This window comes from Salvia splendens, chromosome 1, assembly GCF_004379255.2.
Source record: "Salvia splendens isolate huo1 chromosome 1, SspV2, whole genome shotgun sequence".
Lineage (NCBI taxonomy): Eukaryota > Viridiplantae > Streptophyta > Magnoliopsida > Lamiales > Lamiaceae > Salvia > Salvia splendens.
This window is the reverse complement of record NC_056032.1, coordinates 45,258,611-45,276,921: the sequence shown is the minus strand read 5'-3', so window position 1 is coordinate 45,276,921 and position 18,311 is coordinate 45,258,611. Positions and strand designations below refer to the sequence as shown.

The following is an 18,311-nucleotide window of genomic DNA, read 5'->3' as shown; positions in this document are numbered from 1 at the left end:
ATTATTATTATATGTATATGGTATATTGTTTCACTGTTTAAAATGTAAGTACTGTTTTAGTAAAAAAAATTCTAGATTAACTGGAAAAAATTTAGTGGAGTAAAATTTAGAGTCATATTATAATTATACTTTATAAAATAATCTGGTTTCATTGGAAAAAAAATTAAAATTCAGTCAAATTATCCTTATTAAAATGAGACTCCCATTTCAAACACTTGAGAGTGAGAGAGAAGAAGATAAACAGCAGCAGATTTTTATAATCCAAATGCAAATCTTCAAACTGATTTGCTTCTGATCATCATCTTCTTCGATTACATTCAATTCACCCGATTCCGCCGTCGATAATTCCTGCTGAATGCATAATCAGGCTGCATTATCCCTCAAATCGAGCTATGCCCTCTTTTCTTCCTCCCCAAACGCCCTCCAAAACCCTAAATCCTGCCTCTCGCCGGTCAGCCGGCGTTGCAGCTACTATTCGCTGCTGAAATGCAGAGGAATCGAGATTCCGGCGGTCTCCAAGCTGCGCGTCGCTTCTCTCAGCGTCGGCGCCGGCTCGGTGGAGGATGAGAGGATTAAATCCGTTGGAGTTAAGGAAATCGACGTCGCCACGCTTGGGAATTTGTGCGTTGATATAGTTCTCAGTGTTCCTGAGCTTCCGCCGAAGCCCTTGGATGAACGCAAAGCCTATATGGATGAGTTGTCCAAGTCGCCTCCTGATAAGGTTTTGTCGTTACTGTTTTTTTACAGTTTCGCTAGCTACTGATTGTTTCTGGTTGGCCAATGCACCTTTCACGCCTGTAAATTTGATTTTATTATGTTTCATTGGAGTAATGACAGTAGAGCATGAGATTTTGCTTGAAATTCAGCTAGAATTTGATCAAAATGTTCTACAAATGAGGCTTCACTAGGGAATAATGATGTAATGTACTTTCTAAAATCATTTTCAGCTATAAGGATGTTGAAATGGTGTTATTTGTAATGTTATTGCGGTTGGTGGGGGTATGGTCTGATATTTGATCGTCTGTCTGGACTAATGATGTGAATGCATGTTTATCGAGCTTTGGTTGCCAAATGCAGTTTCCACTCCAGGAAAGGGAAAAGAGCTTAGCAAACAGAACTAAATAATGCCACAGTTTTGTGATTTTGCCAATGAGTAGTGACCACCAATATCTGGATACAGTATGAGGAAAGCAGGCTGCCTATTAATCCGACTTAATGATGTTGTTTAGAGTGTTGACTGTTGATATTAGGTGAAAATAAATAATGGTATATCTGTCTCGTAGTTTGTACTTGGTACTGGGTTTTCGAACTCTTGATAGTGTATTAAGCTGTTGATTTAAATCTTGTCAATTTAGAGTATTGACAGCCAAATCTTCACTGTTATGGACCTCAACGTTGTGGCGTCTAATGTTTGGTCTAGTCTCTTAGACCATCTGATCGAAGTTTATATATGCCTGATGTATTTTTGTCCATGGATAATGATATCTTATTTTTATTGATAGAAATACTGGGAAGCTGGTGGAAATTGCAATATGGCCATAGCTGCAGCTAGATTAGGACTTAATGTTGTTACAGTTGGTCATGTTGGGGATGAAATCTATGGTCGTTTCCTCTTTGATGTACTCCATGATGAAGGAATTGGTATGGTTGAAATGATCGAACAGAAAACTGTGGCAAATCTGAAAGACTATGAAACTCTTCTGTGCTGGGTTTTAGTTGACCCCCTGCAAAGGCATGGTTTTTGCAGGTATTACAAACAGCTTAAGCATTAACTGACTTCCTTCTATGAGGGTTTTATTTGAAAATGTTGTGTGATGAAACTTACTCCAAGTCCTTGTCCATCCAGCCGTGCAGATTTCAGTGCGGAACCTGCATTTAGTTGGATGAGCAGTCTTTCCATAGAAGCAAAGATGGCTATAAGAAGGTCAAAGATTGTTTTCTGCAATGGTTATGGATTCGACGAACTTTCGCCTAGCTTACTTGTGTCTGCTCTAGATTATGCCGTTGAAGTGGGTACATCAGTCTTTTTTGACCCTGGCCCACGAGGGAAATCTCTGCAAACTGGAACCCTAGAAGAGCGAAAGGCCCTTGAAAAGTACTTGAGGATGAGTGATGTTCTTCTATTAACTTCTGAAGAGGTGTGAATCTTAATTTATCATACTGACTTGCTTTATCATATTTGATTCTCAAGTTGGTAATTCCCCTGTCTTAGAACTTGCGGAAAGACTATATCACTGCCCTTGAAAATATTCATTAAGTGCTGTATAATGAGGATGCTACCCCTTTCATTTCACCAAATGTGCAAGTGGCTGATGTCTATAAATATTACTGTCTCTCATTTTCTCGGCATCTAAATTTTGTGCATCTCAAGCATGAAATCTATGTCTATTAAGCTTGTTTAGCTTTGAAAACTCTCTTTATGTTACCTAATTACCATTTTATCTATTTTCTTGTGGCTTGTTTAACAAGGGAACCTATTCCCCAATGTTGCAATCTGTTTTTGAGCTTGGCATTTGATTTTGAATCAGGCTGAATCATTGACTGGGATTGAGGACCCTATATTAGCAGGTCAAGAGCTGCTCAAGGAAGGAATTCGGACAAAGTGGGTGATTATTAAAATGGGTCCAAGAGGTTCTTTATTGATCACCCCTTCAAGTATCTCCTGTGCCCCTGGATTTAAGGTGAGTGTGAGAGTGAGAGTGAGAGTGGTACTTGCAAACTAATTTACAAAAGTGCTTCAGTTTTTAGTACTTCAATGGTTGGATCATTTTAGTTATTGTAACGCCTTGATGAATATCATATTATAACACCATGCATTATATTTATATGCCAGTTTCTTGCTTTAATAAACAGGTTGATGTTATCGACACTGTTGGATGTGGAGACAGTTTTGTGGCCGCCATTGCATTTGGTTTTATACACAAAATGCCTCTGGTTTATACATTGACCATTGCAAATGCTGTAGGTGCTGCAACTGCTATGGGTTGCGGTGCTGGTAGAAATGTCGCTGCCCTGAAGCAGGTAATGGAACTTGTCAAAGGATCAAACCTCAAAGAAGACAACAGGTTCTGGGAGGACTTGCTAAAGGCGCACACGGATGCAGAGCAGATTACACTGCTCACAGAAGTTGCTGTAAATGGAAATAGCAGTCACGTTCAACCCGTCTCCTTGCAGAAAGTGATCTCTGAACTGATACCCAAGCTTGAATGCGCAGATCGAAAGCAGGTTGGAGTATGTTGATTAGCAGGATGGATCTCTTATTCGAGATAACAGGTGATACAAGAGACAAGGTATTGTTTGGAACGCAACACTCTGGACAACCAGCTGAACTTAGAACAGTGGGGATTCTGGTAATTTTTGCATCAAATTAGAGTTAGATTTATATTGTTTGCCATTTTTAACTGGTGTAATTTGATTAAAGCCATCTTAGTTAGTACAGCTTCCATGTCAAAATTCTGCAATTATTGGCTAGGCTTTATATTATAGTACTATATATCATCTTGATGGTTATGGCATGATTTTTTGTGATCACTGTCCACAAAATATATTCTCAATTTTTTTTAGTTACCCAACAAAATTAGTCTCATTTATATTTATGGAAACTTTTTTATCACTTTTTTCTCTCTTCTACTTTACATATATTTTCTCCTTATCTCACCAACTTCATTTCATAAAAAATAAGACTATTTTTCAAGAATGAAATATAGTACTTATACTATACTACTATATTACTTCTATTTTTGTAATATTTAATTAATACACACAATTATTTTTTCTTTGTTAAATATTCGACTCTCTTTTTCTCTATATTTTTCTCTCTAATTAAACACATTAACTAATAAGTCAACAATTACTAAAATCATGTGCCGACTCAAAAATGTGTCATTGACGGATGTAGTAATAATCATAGAAAGTAATACTGGGTATCAAGTAGGTAGATACTGTTGAAGTTAGAAATTCTGTATATGTCGACTATCAAGTCCTCTTTGATTTTTGATTCTGGCATATGAGTAAAATATGATCAGTGATCACCAATAAAAGAACAGAACAAATTACACGTTGTAGCTGTAAAAATAGCTACTGCGAATCCGCAATAGATGAGAATTCGACCAATGTTCAGCCACGGCAAGAAGATGGAATAAAATGACAAGCCAAACTATCTAATACAGCACTAACAAAATCAGACAGATCAAATCTTTTTTTTAGAGACAATTTTCTGTCTAGTAGCCGTAGCTAGTCCCGTACATGGAGCCATAGTCTCCAGACTGCACATTGACATGGCCGGTTTGTCCAGCAGCATTAGACGTCAAAGAACCATAAACTGGGCTGGGAGAGGGATATGGATTGTAACCTTGCATTGGTTGTTGGACTGGTTGTTGCATAGGTTGTCCTCCAGTAGTCGGGTTCTGGGCGCTGCTCATGGCATCAGCAATGCAATTCTGCATGATGCAATTGAAGGATGTCAAAGGTCAAATTCTTACTATACAAAGGATGATCATCATGCCTTGACAAGTAAAAGCTCATTTTAAAACATTCGTAGAGTTGCATATAAACAGCAACATGCATATAGCAAGCCGTGGTTGTATGGAAAGCACCTGTATCAACTGGTGTGCTGCTTGGACTTGTGATGCTGAGCCATTTATTTCAACAGTCATCTCACCAGGTACTCCTCTTGTTTCCTGTACTGCAATAGTTGCACCACTAGAACGACGTATGTAACTAATATTTGCACCATTAACACCGATCACGGCATCAGCATATGCAAGTGGAATCTGCATATTCTGTGTGACCTATAAAATAAAATTAAAAAACAGAGAAGAGATGAAAATTAGAAAACAGAAATGTGGAGGGCAACTGGATTTTTGAAAAAAAATTTCACAGTTCAATTTTCAAATTTAACCCATCCCTTCATTTCTGTGATTCTCCTCCATCAAAAGTATTCATAGCTGACTTGATTCAAACTCAAGTTCTAGAGAGAGAACATAATGTTGATATAGTACACACAAACTAGCAGATGAGATAGTAGGAAATCTACCTTTGCAATCATTGGTTCTTGGGGCTGCACATTCGCTGCATGAGCTCCCACTGAGATGTCTCTGCCATATGTATGTGGGCCTGAGCGAGGCTTCTTATCAAAAGGCATGTCTGCAGGTGAATAGTAATCATCATATTGATGTGGACGAGGTGGCATATATGAAGGGTCTGACCCATAACCATGTCCACCAGGGTTCATGGAAAAATCTGATTGAGGAGGTCCCCAAGATTGGGATGCATGCACATTCTGGTTCGGTGGAGCACTTGGCATTTGTATCTGACGAGGCGAGCAAGGATATTTTCATTAATATAGATTTAAAAGGTGCCAGAGTACATAATTGTAATTATTATTTAGAAAAACTATAAAACAGCACTTGCCTGCATTTCAAATATTCCAATTACACTTCGATCTACTAAAAATTTTCTGAGATGTGTACCAATTATTTCGATGGCCTTTTCCAACCCTGCAGGTTCCCCCTGTATCTCAACTACGCTGTCATCTGGTAAGGCAACCGCAGGCAAGTTCTCTGCAAATATTTTCCCCATTTAAGAAATAAATGTAAATCAGCAAGAATCAAAGATGCAACTTTTGAGAAAATATTTATTAAAGAAACTCCAATAGTTCATAAAAAGTCGCAGTAGGTTAGCAACAAAACATCTAGTCATCATAAATGGAAATTGCTTATAAAAGTTCATATTCCCCACAAATAGTCACACTAGATAGAAGTCACATGATTTCAAAGACATGTTTTCACAACCAACACAAAAATGGAGTTCACTAGTATTAGGATGAGTTATCATCAACATCCAGCATGTCATTGAGAAAAGGTCGGGGGAGGTGGTAACTTTTGTTCAACGAATGAGCCAGATTAGCATACAAAGATAGTGAACGGCCATGTAGCTCATCAAATTTATCAAGACAGGGGTTCGTCAAAACCGAGACAGATACACAGCACTCCCTCCGTCCCACTCTACATGGCACAGCACCTTTTGATACACATATTAAGGAATGCAGCTTTTGTGGCTATTGATCAAATGGACCTCACTTGCAAAACACTTTTTAGGCATTTTTGGATTCATCCATTAAAAATAGGACAACCCAAAATGGATTTTGGACCATGTAGAGTGGTAAAGAGGGAGCACTAAATATGGCTATTTCAAAACACAACCAGATTATTTACAGTTTGTACAAGGAAAAGTAAGATTACAAAACAATGTTTTTAAGTCGGTGAATCGAACCGCGTCGCCAGAGGACCGATATATCGACTCAGCCGATATATCGGGCGACTTAGTCGATATATCGATAGTAAGTCGGGCGACTCACCAGACAAGTCGTCCAGGTCTCTCAAGACCGATATATATCGATATATCGGGCGACTTGCCCTTTTACACATGTAAAATATGCAATATATACTTCAAATTACAACTGGAAAAAACACAGCATCATATTGTTCAATGATTTAGTCATGTTCAACGATTTGCATGATAACAACTAACAAGCAATTAAGCAAACTCAAAGCACAACATCATCCACTTGGAAAGCCCCTGCAGCTGAACCTCCACCACCCTCTTCATCATCTTCGTAATCAGATCCACTCTCATCTCCCATTTCATCATCCTCTTCACTTGACACTTCATCTTCAACTGGAATTGCAGCTGTCCTAGGTTGCTTAGTCCTTTTACTTGCAGCAGCAGCAGCATGTTTAGATCCACTCTTCCTTTTCATTGCAGCAGCCCTTGGCAGATTACGACCTCCTAGACCTTGAGTTGCACCAGTAGCTTCATCCACGTTTTGCCAAGTTAGATCATTACCAGTATCAGAAGCGGCATCTTGATGAACTGGTTCACAGCCGGCATCAACCCACTCGTTTTCCCACTGAAACTCGTCAAGGTGCAACGGATTGTATTTCTTGCCTTTCGAACCGAGCTCACGCAGCTTAGCAAATCTGTTGGCCATTTTTCTGTTGTAGCTAACAAACACTAAATTGTTGAGCCTCTTGTGCTCCAACCTATTCCTTCTCTTGGTATGTATCTATCATGGTCAAGGTCAAAGAAACAGAAACATAAACATGTCAATTTTAGTCGTCCTCGACTCGATCAGGCGACTAATCGGTCGAGTCGCGCGATATATCGGACGACTCGAATGTTAGTCGCCTAAGTCGCATCTGGGTGTGTATCGACCCTTGGTCTACCGATACAGGCGATATATCGCGATATATCGCGATATATCGGACGACTTACAAACAATGTTACAAAATATAAGTTTGCATGCAACACATTATACATCATCAAACGTATTCAAACAATACTGATAGTCTGATACATGTGCAAACATGCTTCTCTAGAAAATGAATCATCCTACTTTCAATCAGGCATACACTTCTCTAAAATTTTATTGTAACATCATAAAAATTTGAAGGTAACAGGTACAGAACATACTCAAAGCCACAAAGAACATTACCTCCTCCAATTACTCGAATGTTACAATGTGAATCATCTTGAATTGACTTTATTGTGGCACCCTGCTTCCCAATCAAACTGCCAGCCTGCATAGCTGCCACAAGAAGTCTTGTGCGAAATGTTCCACCAGCTGGTGCATTATCTGCATCTGAACCTTCATCAAGAATGTGTCTATGGATCTTCAGAAGACCATTTAAGGCAGGTGGAATCAGGAGATCTGGCTCTTCCTTTGCAGAAATTATTACCTAAAAACAATGATGGTACAGTATTTATAAGACTGTTAGGCAGGATCTTACCAAAAATGGATATAGAACATTAAAACGTAACAGAGCCACCAAAGACTCAAATAAGCAGAACAATTTCATCTGTACACCACAAAAAAGCACTTCAGCAAAGCACTATAACAAAGATGCTAGCACTTGAGATAAACTAATGGTCAAGAGTAGTGAAAGCTTGGAGTCCTAGCAAATACAAACTGAGACCGCTTAAACCTACAACACTTAATAGAAACAAATCATAGTGGGCTTAGGTGTTGGATGCATCCTCCTTATAAGCAGACGAGATGTAGTCGTTAGGGAAATCGACAGCAGTCGGAAAGTGAAGATGTAAGACAGCATTGTTATATGGAGTGGTGTTCAACTCACTCATTGCATACAGTGGATATTTTTGGCAATTTGTCTTAGCAAACTACTTTTGTATTCTGTAGGACCATTTAATTGAGCAGCCAAAACATGTCGTTACAAAAGCTTTAATTAAACAAGTGATACCACTTGGCATTCAAAACATCAAAAATCTTGAATCATTTCTTTGCATTTCAAGGGCTGACATTACCGATAATAGCTATTAAAATGAGGAGAAAGTAAGCAATAACACAATTTTTTTTGTGGTTATTGCAACATTAAATTTAAAACCAAACCATGGTGGATCCAAACCTGAAACCTTTGGCCTAAGGCCTTAGTTACTCTGTTGTTAGGAAAACCCACATACAAGCAAGCACATGTGCTGATGGTGACTATTACCAACTAAGAGTTAAAAGAGCATGATCAAAATAGTTCCAGATCTCATACCCAACAACATGCTAATTCTGAATATTTCTGTTTTTGTGTTGGTGATAACAATGTAAGAGTGGTGAAATATTTTAATGTATTTATACACTTGTTTTTTACCTTACACTCATAGTAACTCCTCTGTCTTGAGTTATCTTATTTAATCAATGTTTCATATATAAAGCATCTTATTATTCCTATGCTAATGTTATGTTGCAATGTATAGTTTATCAATGTTTGCAAGACATCAATCGATCAAGTTCTTACGTTACCAGATAAAGAGCAATGCCCTTTTGGTATAGATGTCCGCAAAAAAAATCAAACTGACAAATAGTCAGTAGAATATTGCAGAAATCTTAATGCTCATCAATCACCGCTTCAATCTGGATATTTGATACTTCTTGTTTGCAGCCACGTGATCGATTGATGTCTTGCTTAGTTTGCAAAACCTGCAAGGATTCATCTTGGTCACACATTCAAGTCCAAATATAATCTCTTGCTTGATAACGGCTGTAGGGGTTAATATACTTCCTCTTATAAGTTTTTGAGACATACTTCCAATTGAGCTGGTTCCAGGATGTTTAGCTTTTTAACAGTTCATCCATAGTTTTTGTCCAAGTGTTATCCATCTTTTTGTAATACTTATTATAAGCTTTTCAGTCCCCCTCACACAAAGGTACTGTGCTCAGGCTTGACGCAAATGTTAAGTTCTATATTTGGAATTGCTCCTCCTAGAAAAATATACCGTAATAATTTCTAAATGCCATTATGTAACCATGCAAGATCTACAAGTAGTAACACAAAGACACGCTATATCTTTATACATACTCATGTCCAAACCTTGTGCAGCTAACACTTGACTAAACACAAGCAAGAAGAACATCAGAAAACAGTGATTGCACAATTAGAATGGTAGCAAGTGGAAGTTCAGGAGGATTAAAAGTTTGAGGAAAGGATAGTAACACCAACCACAAGAATATACATCTACAGAAGTCCAGATTTAAAACAACAAAATCATATACATTTTACAAAAAAATAATGAATGTAGTCATCAACTCACAGTTCTTTCTGTTGTTCCGGGAGGACCATCAAGAATCTTAATCCGTGCCTTTGTTTCCTCACATATTTTCTTAATATGTTCTCCTTTTCGTCCAATTATACTACCAACTTTTTGAGCTGGAACTAGTATCCTAAACACATTCTCTCCAGGCCAACCAGGCCATTTCTTTTCCTCAACAAAAGTTGGATACTTTACATCGTCTTGTACATCTTCTGGTGGACACAAGTCCTCAGGCACACTAATAGTCTCTTGCACATACTCCGTCTCTTGTACATTGCCTAAGTCATGTTCGTCCACATTTTCCTCCACCATTTACTGCAACAATAATTCAAAAAGATTGTTAAGTAACCATACAGATGACACACCGCATACTCCAGTAACTTCGACATCACAACCATCAACAAAATATGTAAACAATATTAGCACTAACTAGACTCTATCCCCCATTTTAAAGAGCCTGTCTATCCAAGTATAGAGGTAATCACAATCAGTAAAGAAATACACGAACACAACACACTCAACGCACTGAATGTAGCTTGCCATCGCAAATCTATTTATGTGTAGCACTACACTCCAGAAAATTTTGCACCGTCCATATATATGCTCGCAAATTACTCGGTGAAACCCCAATAAAATGAACCGAACAGACTTCAGCTGAGACAAAATAATCAAAACGCAGACGAAAACGAGAAAACCGACCAGTTCCCGCCTCCAAATCCTAGTCTTGGAAACACTAATTCCATGGCGTGAGATAAAATCACAATGCACAAATTAAGCAAGGATGCCCACAACAAAACCAAACAAAAACGACACAATCAGCTAAATTAAACAAGGAATCAAACACCGAAAACAACCACACACGCACACACATACAGAATATGGAGTTGGCAGTCTTCTTCGGTTGATGGCGAAAACGAAGAGAGAGAGAGAGTAGGCGAAGGAGCGAAGCGGGAGATGAGATTGAATTGGGGGAAATATAGTAAAAGAGATTTATCGTGTAGGGTTTTTATACCGAAACGACGTCGTGACAAATTTTCAGAATTGCATTCTAGACCTTCCTCTCAAAACTAGTCGGGACAAGATAAAGCCCAAGTGGAAGCCCAAATAAAATATACTTAATGTGATGAATAGTTAGATAAAGCCCAAGTCAAAGCCCAAATCCAATATACTGTATTAGATTAATTAAATCAAATACTCCGTATTTATTTGGTAAATAATTAGTTATTTGGTCTAATTAAATTAATTCTTACGATAATATTTTTACTATATAAAAATGGACTATGCGTAGAACTATTGAACAATCAACCCAAAACTTCATATTTCATAATAATATATTTTTAATTGTTATGGGTGCAATTTCAAACTCACCTAACAAACAAGTAATGATAAAAAAAAAAAATTAGTTGATCATGGTAAAATCATAAAATGCATTTAAATTTAAAAGTAGATGCATAAATGAGATCAGACATACACCAAATTGACAATTAATGCATAAATCATTCTCGAATTGCATTTTCTTGGGATGGAGCTTCCTATTTAAGTTTGGCATCAAAGTTTAGTTGAATCATTAATGTGTCACAAGCAAAAGATAGATACTATACTTGTGATTGAGAATAAACTTGGCAACAACTTTATTTTAATCAAAGTCAACATTCAAAGGCCAATTAAATACTTATTCTTTCAAGTTTCCATTTATATTAAATAATTCAATTAATATACTCTGCTTTGGAATAATCTCACTTGTATGTGTTGTGTGTGTAACTTTGTATAGTACTTAGAATGTTGACACACGTGATATAGAAGAGATTATATTTTTAGTTAAAATGATTATCAGCTTTGATCGTTCCAAAATAAGGGCATCTGAGTTTTTTAAGTTTTTATTTTATTGGAATAAATGTTACTTTGGGCTCACTATATATCAACAAATTTTCAAATTACTCTTACTATAAATTGTGTTTTAAAAAATAATAAAATAATAGTAATGAGAGACGAATGCATACAAAATTGGAATATTCTTTAAAGCTAAATTTAAATTTCAGATTAAGTTGATGGTTGATATTCCATTTGACTATTTACTTATTATAAGAAACCACACACTTGGAAGAATAGTATTATAAACGTATAGTTAATTATATCATGAATAAGTAAAAGGAGCACAAACGTTGACCTATTTATATGTGTCATCTAAATATGTGGTAACATTAATTAAAGCTATAATTAAAAAGTTAACAGCAAATTCCATTCTTGCGATAGTATTTTCAATCGTAGATTTATCTTTTGATCTTCATGTAATAATGAACATAATCGATCTCACTTGAGTAACAACACGACATCGTTTTAGCATTACATTATTATGTATACGTGTATGTCTAGGAAGAATACGTATAGTGATGAGGAGAATTAAGGGTCGGTGATGAAAGTAGATTCTTTATCACATGACTTCAAAGGAGTATTTGAATGACCCCATTAATAATGCATGCCATTGCCAATCCTCTCTCTCTATATATGTCTATATATAGAGATATAGTGTCTCTCCCTTCAACCCTAACTTAAGCAACTACTACCATGTTTTTTCTCTCTCTCTCTCTTGAAATCTCGATGCATGTATGTATCGATATTATTGTGTTGAGGGGTATGTTGTCTGGCGCGAAGTCATTCATTTTTATTATTCATCGGACTTAAGTGGATGATTTCGGACCAGGCTTCATTCCCCTCAAACTGGAAAGACAATACACTCTCTCTCACTGTCTCACACACATTTGATCAAAGGTGAGAGAAAATATTTACATATAATGATATGTATGTCAAGATTTAATTCAATGTGTTTTTCTTTGCTTTGAGGGGAAGAATATTTCGCATGTTAGGTTTGAATGATTCAAATGATTTTTAAAAATATGTTTGTTTGTCTTATCTAGGTTTAAGATGATGTGAGCTCAGTTAAATTCCTTAGTATATAATAATTTTTAATTTACAATATTATTTGATATTCCGTTTTTGTTTATACAACCATGTCTTTATATGAGTAATATTTTTTATTATGTATCATATTCCAAGATAGAGATATATTCATGAATCACGTCATTTATGGAGGGAGTATTATTTATCCAAATGAAATGAGAAACTAATTGTATTTTTTTATAGTATAATAAAGCCATGAAATTATCTTTTAATTTATGGCTGCCGAGACTGGAGAGACGAAACTACTTTACAAAATAAAAAATTATATAGTGTTCCTATGTATTTTACACATTGTATTTATTTATTCATAGAGCATAGATCATATATAGATGTATCTATGTATTAGTGATGTGAGCACTAGAAACCGATTTTGTATGGTAATATATTCTTGGTGATGTGTTACGTCGATATTTCAAAAGTTGAGAATCACGAATATTTCCATCCTTTTTTAAATGTTATATTGATATTCTTTGAAAAAAGCATTAATTGACAAATTGGACATACTCAAATACGCTTTAGTTTTCTATATGTATATCACAAAATATTAATTTATAAACTTCATATGTTTTTTTCAGTTAATTGGCGACGAATAATTAATTACTGTAACAACTTATATTTATACATTCAAATAAGTCTAATTGTACATTATACGAATATTACGAACTTAATTAGAGATAAAATTGAATAGCAAATTGTTTCTTATTGTTTCAATTCGTCAACTAATTTTTTTTTTAAAATCACAAAATTGAAAAACACAACTAAATTGGAATCAAACATTTATGGTTATGAATATTAACTTGTACTTGCATTTTTATTTTAAAAGAAATATAATCAATTATTATGACAACTTTACAAAATTAATCCAAACAAGTTCGAGAAGTTAGCGGGTATTTAGCGAATTTATATTATCTTATCTTATAGTATCATAAAGTTCACGTTTAATTTTATTGATATAGATAGTCTACTATTTAACAATTTATACTCCTAAAAACAAGGTAAATGAGTTTGACTAATTAGTAGTACTATGATATTACTGTGCAGATTTAGGATGAGAATTGAGAAATGCAGCAATATCATTTTTTAAATAGAGTTTGTCACATCTATGAATAAATGTGTTCGAACATTAATTGATTTAATAATTTTTTCATTTATTATACTAGTATTAATGTTGCTTTGTAATGCTTGCGTTGGTATTGCGGCAAATCATCAACAATTAGTATAACTAAACAATTTAGGTAATCGACGTTTATTACTACTATAATTAAACAATGATCAATGAATGATGAAATCAATTTCTAATATTATTTCATAGTTTTGACTTATAAATGATAATGTAAAATATTGTTCATCGAAATTCGACGGATTATGCACTGCTATCTGAAAAATACAGCTTGGGACATGCAAAAGAATAAAGAGGCAGGAAAAGTTAATAATTTGAAACTTAATGTAGCTCTGACATTTATCTCAATATTCAATAATTTTTTTTTGTCATATTGCTCTGAAAAATAAAGGAAAGATAAACATTCGAATAGGAGATTCGGATTGAAAGAAAGATTTAAAGGAGGGCAAAAAAATGAAAGAAAAAGAACCTATTTTTTGGAAAAATATTTTTAAATGAATTTAATAATAATATAAAGCTAAAGAACATGTTTATATTGCTTCCTATAAAAATGCCAAATGATTTCAAATGGACACTTGAACGGTTGAACCATATAGATACATAAATGGAGAGTAAAAAGGTATAAACGCATTTTCATAATGCACTTTCTTTCTCTATTGAAATCGCTTAACATACTATACTTGAAAAGAATTGAAATAATTAGTTATGAAAAATGAATCATTCTTTACAAGAATTGGTCTGAAATAAACAAAAATTCATAGCCAAATCCACCCCTATTTAGAATCTTAGATAATCTATCTCTCTTTCTCTCACACACACACACTTACACACACACATTCTAGGACAAAGCCCTGCAAACTTCTTGGGACAAACATTTCAGCATAAACTGGGAAATCAAGAATGATTGCAAAAGACATTATTATGCTTCTCGTTTTCATCTGTTTGGATCTTCCCAACTTCCACAAATCATGTCTCCCAACATTCTCCATACTGTCATCATCATCATAAACACACTTGCCATACTCCACCAATGATACACAACATCCTAATCCAAATCCTAATCCTAATCCATTGATGTTTCCTTATGTTTCAGAATCCAGGCTCGCAGTGCTAATACGATACGAGGCCATGTCGACCTACCTAGCTTGTGACGTCTCAACCCCGGAGCAAGGATGAGATGAGTCTCGAGCCACCTCTGCAAAATCACAGCAGAAATAGCCATAATAAGTCCAACTATACATCACAATGCACAATGTTCAATCACTTTAACTGACTAATGGGGAAAAACTGATGAAAAATTACTATGCACACAAAAAGTATCTCATGCTATTCTCCTTCGTCGGCACCATTTTCGATTTCTCATTAGCATGAAAAAAGTTATATTCATACGCAATGATTTCCGTTGTCATTTTCTCATTTGTTTTTCTTTTTCAAGAAAGATCCTACCCTTCGAAAAAACAAAATACAAACATACAAAATAATATCCCCATATATATTTACCTATATCTATTTACCTGCTTGTAGAAAAGAAGTGTGTGGTCTTTAATTAGAGCTAATAGTCTACAAATGGAACAGTCCACCATATTGGTGTGTTCATTCAAGTGACACATCGTCTTTAGTTGGACTATTTTAATCACGGGCTCTCCGCTTTACATTTTGAGCAGTCTCTAGGAAAAGGGAAAAGGGAAAAGGGAAAAGGCCAATGAGAAATTGGAAAAGGTGTTCAATGGAGTAAGGAATATATGCAGCTACCATTACTATCTTAGTATAAACTAAAATAACTTTTATTCTCATATGGGAGATAATGATGAGGGATAGTTTCACAAAGAAAATTAAAGCATCAAATCATTGAGTAAGACAAAGCCATCTTAGATAATTGAGCTCTGCAATCATAAGGGGAGTATTTAGATGTTGCGAAGGGCGTTCAAAGAGCAAATAAATCATAAATTTGGCCATGTAACCTTGGACCAGTATGTTTAAATGGCAACTACAGTGATTTAATATTAAGAAACTAGTATAATATATTAAAGTCAAATGGCAATCACTAGTACTAGAATTTAAAGGAAAAATGAACTTTCATTACTTCAATAAATAAATGCCTGCCTGCAGTTGCAGAAGAAATACTGATGCTGGAAGTATTAGACTGCTTAAGGTTTTTTCGAGATCATTGAATTGAAAGTTAAAACCGAATCAAATTAGACGCAGAAGAGAAACTTACATTCTGGTAAAACTGAAAGCATGCAAGGTTGAGACTTGATAGCCACAAGAAACCTCATCGACTCTGTAGTAACAATATGATGCTCCCAATCAAGGACATGTTTCAACTCTTGAAACCAAAAATGACGTCATTCCATGCCCGCGAGTCCTATCAACCGTGACTCCAAATAGTTGATCAATATAAATTTTGAGCAAACGGACTTTGTTATCTCACCATCCCACCAGTAATAACCATACATGAGCTGATGAGCATTCCCCATTCCAATTTGGAACGGACCACAAGCAATATATTTCCATAATATTCATAGGTATGGTTCGTTTGTAATGTACTTCATCCTGTATCTTCAACGTTGGCATTGTGTGAAATGGGATGAACTGCTGGAACTTATTTTTCAACATGTCATCTTAACCCGGTCCTTGTCACTAAAGTTGGGAATTAGTTTCAGAAATTCCGAGTAACCTTCAGTTTTCGACAGTAAGTCCACAACTATAGTTGCTGTATATGAATCTGGCAAGAGGGTTCTATTGGCCATTTTCTGAAGAAGATCGACCACGTTGGCTGGGTCATTGTTATTGCAGTATCCTCGCATAAGTGTATTAAAGATGGCTACATCGGAAGCATAACCACTGTTTTCGATGACAAGAAATAGATTTTTTGCCTTCTCTAACTGACCATTCTTGCAAAACCCATTTATCATGATCGAGTAAGTATAAGGTGTTGGTGCTAATCTCATATTCGGGAGTCTCTCAAATAGCTCACAAGCCTCATCGAGCTTTCCTGCCTTGCAGAGCCCGTCAAGTAGGCAGTTACAAGCATGACTATTTAGCTTATAGCCAGACTTTTCGAGAGATTGGAACAGCTCAATTGCCTCCCCAAGTGAATCATTTTTGCAGAAACCATCCAGTAATATATTATAGGTTGCAGAAACTGGTGCCACGCCATGACCTTCCATCTTCGAATAAAGATCTCGTGCAGCCACAATGTTCCCAGCTTGAAATAGACCAATTAACAAAATGTTAAAAGTAACAACTGTCGGTTTATGATCTTCACTAAGTATATCTCTGAAAAGGGCCATTGCCTCTTCCAAATTGTGATGCTTCCGATAACCATTAATCAACACATTGTAAGTGGTAACCTCCATTCGTTTTCCCTTATTTCTAATCATAACAAACAAGCCTCTCGCATCATCAAGCCTACCCTCGTGACAGTACCCATCCAACAAAGTGTTATACGTTATAAAATCCGGCTCCTCGCCCCGCTCTACCATGAAATCCAACATCCCCCTCGCCTCATCAGTTTTACCCTCCCTGCAAAGCGCATAAATCAGCATATTAAACGTCACAACATTCGGACGGATCCCTCTATCCATCATCTGGAAGAACAACCCCTTCGCCCCCTCCCAATCTCCATTCTTACATAAACCGTCAATCAGCGTGCCAAACGCTACCACATCCGCCGAAATCCCCCTCCCCTCCATCTCAGCAAACAATTCTTTCGCCTCCTCCAGAAGCCCTTCTTTCGCAAGGCCATCAAGAAGACAACAATAGTAGATCAAATTGGGATTAAACCTCAAACCACACCCAACATCTCCATCCCTAATCTCTCGATGTACCCGAAGAGCAATCCCCACATTCCCACTCCTACACAGCCCATTAACCAAAGTGCCCCAAGTTTTCACATTAGGGTAAAAACCCATTGCAATTATCTTCCTGAAGAGAGATAAGGCATCACCTACTCTATCTTCAATGCACAAACCCTTAATCAAGGAAGTGAAGGTAACAATATTTGGATTATAACCTTTCTTCAAAATCACGCCCATAACAGCAAAACCTAGACCAACTCTTCTCGAATCACAATAGCAATTGAGCAAAATATGCATACCGATATAATCAGGGAACAAATCGGCTCCCGCCATCTGATTGAACATAAAAATCACATCTTGATGTTTCTTGGCTCTGGCAACCGCAGCTAGCGGCGCATTGAATGATGAAATGGGCGGCGGCGGCTGCGTTTGGAGCATCTTGTTGAACTCTTTGAGCGCTTGAGTTAGGTCGATTTTTGGGGGTTTTGTGAAAGGGGTGGAATTGGGAGGGGGCGACGCCATTATCGTTGAAAGCTTAGCCTTTTGAGAATTCGCTGAGACGAGAGCCGTCGCAGCACAAGCTGCTTCACGAGCACGTGTTGTAGAAACCATGGCTGTGTGAGAGAGAGATGTCAGCTGAGATTTGAGTTTGGTTTTCACTTTTCAGTGCTCTTTTTTCAGTTAATTCATTGTTTTATTAAAATAAATTAGCATTAATAATTTAAACTAGTCCATCAAAATAATTTAAAGTCGGAATTTTGTTTGATTCTCCTTCTAGAATTAAGTTGTGAAATTATATAGTAGCAGGGGATTGGTTATGGCTAAATATTGCA

The 18,311-nt window shown here is 36.2% G+C and overlaps 3 protein-coding genes across 3 annotated transcripts; 1 reads left to right on the top strand and 2 right to left on the bottom strand.

Annotated features, from left to right (window-relative positions):
* The first annotated feature begins 207 nt into the window (after positions 1 to 207).
* Positions 208 to 3,515, top strand: LOC121755423 (fructokinase-1-like). The gene is made up of 5 exons (XM_042150729.1): positions 208 to 721; positions 1,503 to 1,747; positions 1,847 to 2,138; positions 2,529 to 2,681; positions 2,854 to 3,515. The coding sequence occupies exons 1-5, from the start codon at positions 356 to 358 to the stop codon at positions 3,238 to 3,240; spliced, it is 1,443 nt and encodes a 480-aa protein (XP_042006663.1). The 5' UTR covers positions 208 to 355; the 3' UTR covers positions 3,241 to 3,515.
* Positions 3,516 to 3,968: 453 nt separating this feature from the next.
* Positions 3,969 to 10,586, bottom strand: LOC121755415 (flowering locus K homology domain-like). The gene is made up of 7 exons (XM_042150718.1): positions 10,474 to 10,586; positions 9,601 to 9,915; positions 7,496 to 7,739; positions 5,413 to 5,561; positions 5,036 to 5,311; positions 4,596 to 4,790; positions 3,969 to 4,439 (listed from the first exon to the last, which is right to left on the bottom strand). Exons 2-7 carry the CDS (start codon positions 9,910 to 9,912, stop codon positions 4,221 to 4,223), a joined length of 1,395 nt encoding a protein of 464 aa, XP_042006652.1. The 5' UTR covers positions 9,913 to 9,915; positions 10,474 to 10,586; the 3' UTR covers positions 3,969 to 4,220.
* Positions 10,587 to 14,358: 3,772 nt separating this feature from the next.
* On the bottom strand, positions 14,359 to 18,141 carry LOC121755404 (pentatricopeptide repeat-containing protein At3g22470, mitochondrial-like). Its single transcript, XM_042150710.1, has 3 exons — positions 15,897 to 18,141; positions 15,193 to 15,345; positions 14,359 to 14,873 (listed from the first exon to the last, which is right to left on the bottom strand). The coding sequence occupies exon 1, from the start codon at positions 18,088 to 18,090 to the stop codon at positions 16,288 to 16,290; it is 1,803 nt and encodes a 600-aa protein (XP_042006644.1). The 5' UTR covers positions 18,091 to 18,141; the 3' UTR covers positions 14,359 to 14,873; positions 15,193 to 15,345; positions 15,897 to 16,287.
* Positions 18,142 to 18,311: the final 170 nt, after the last annotated feature.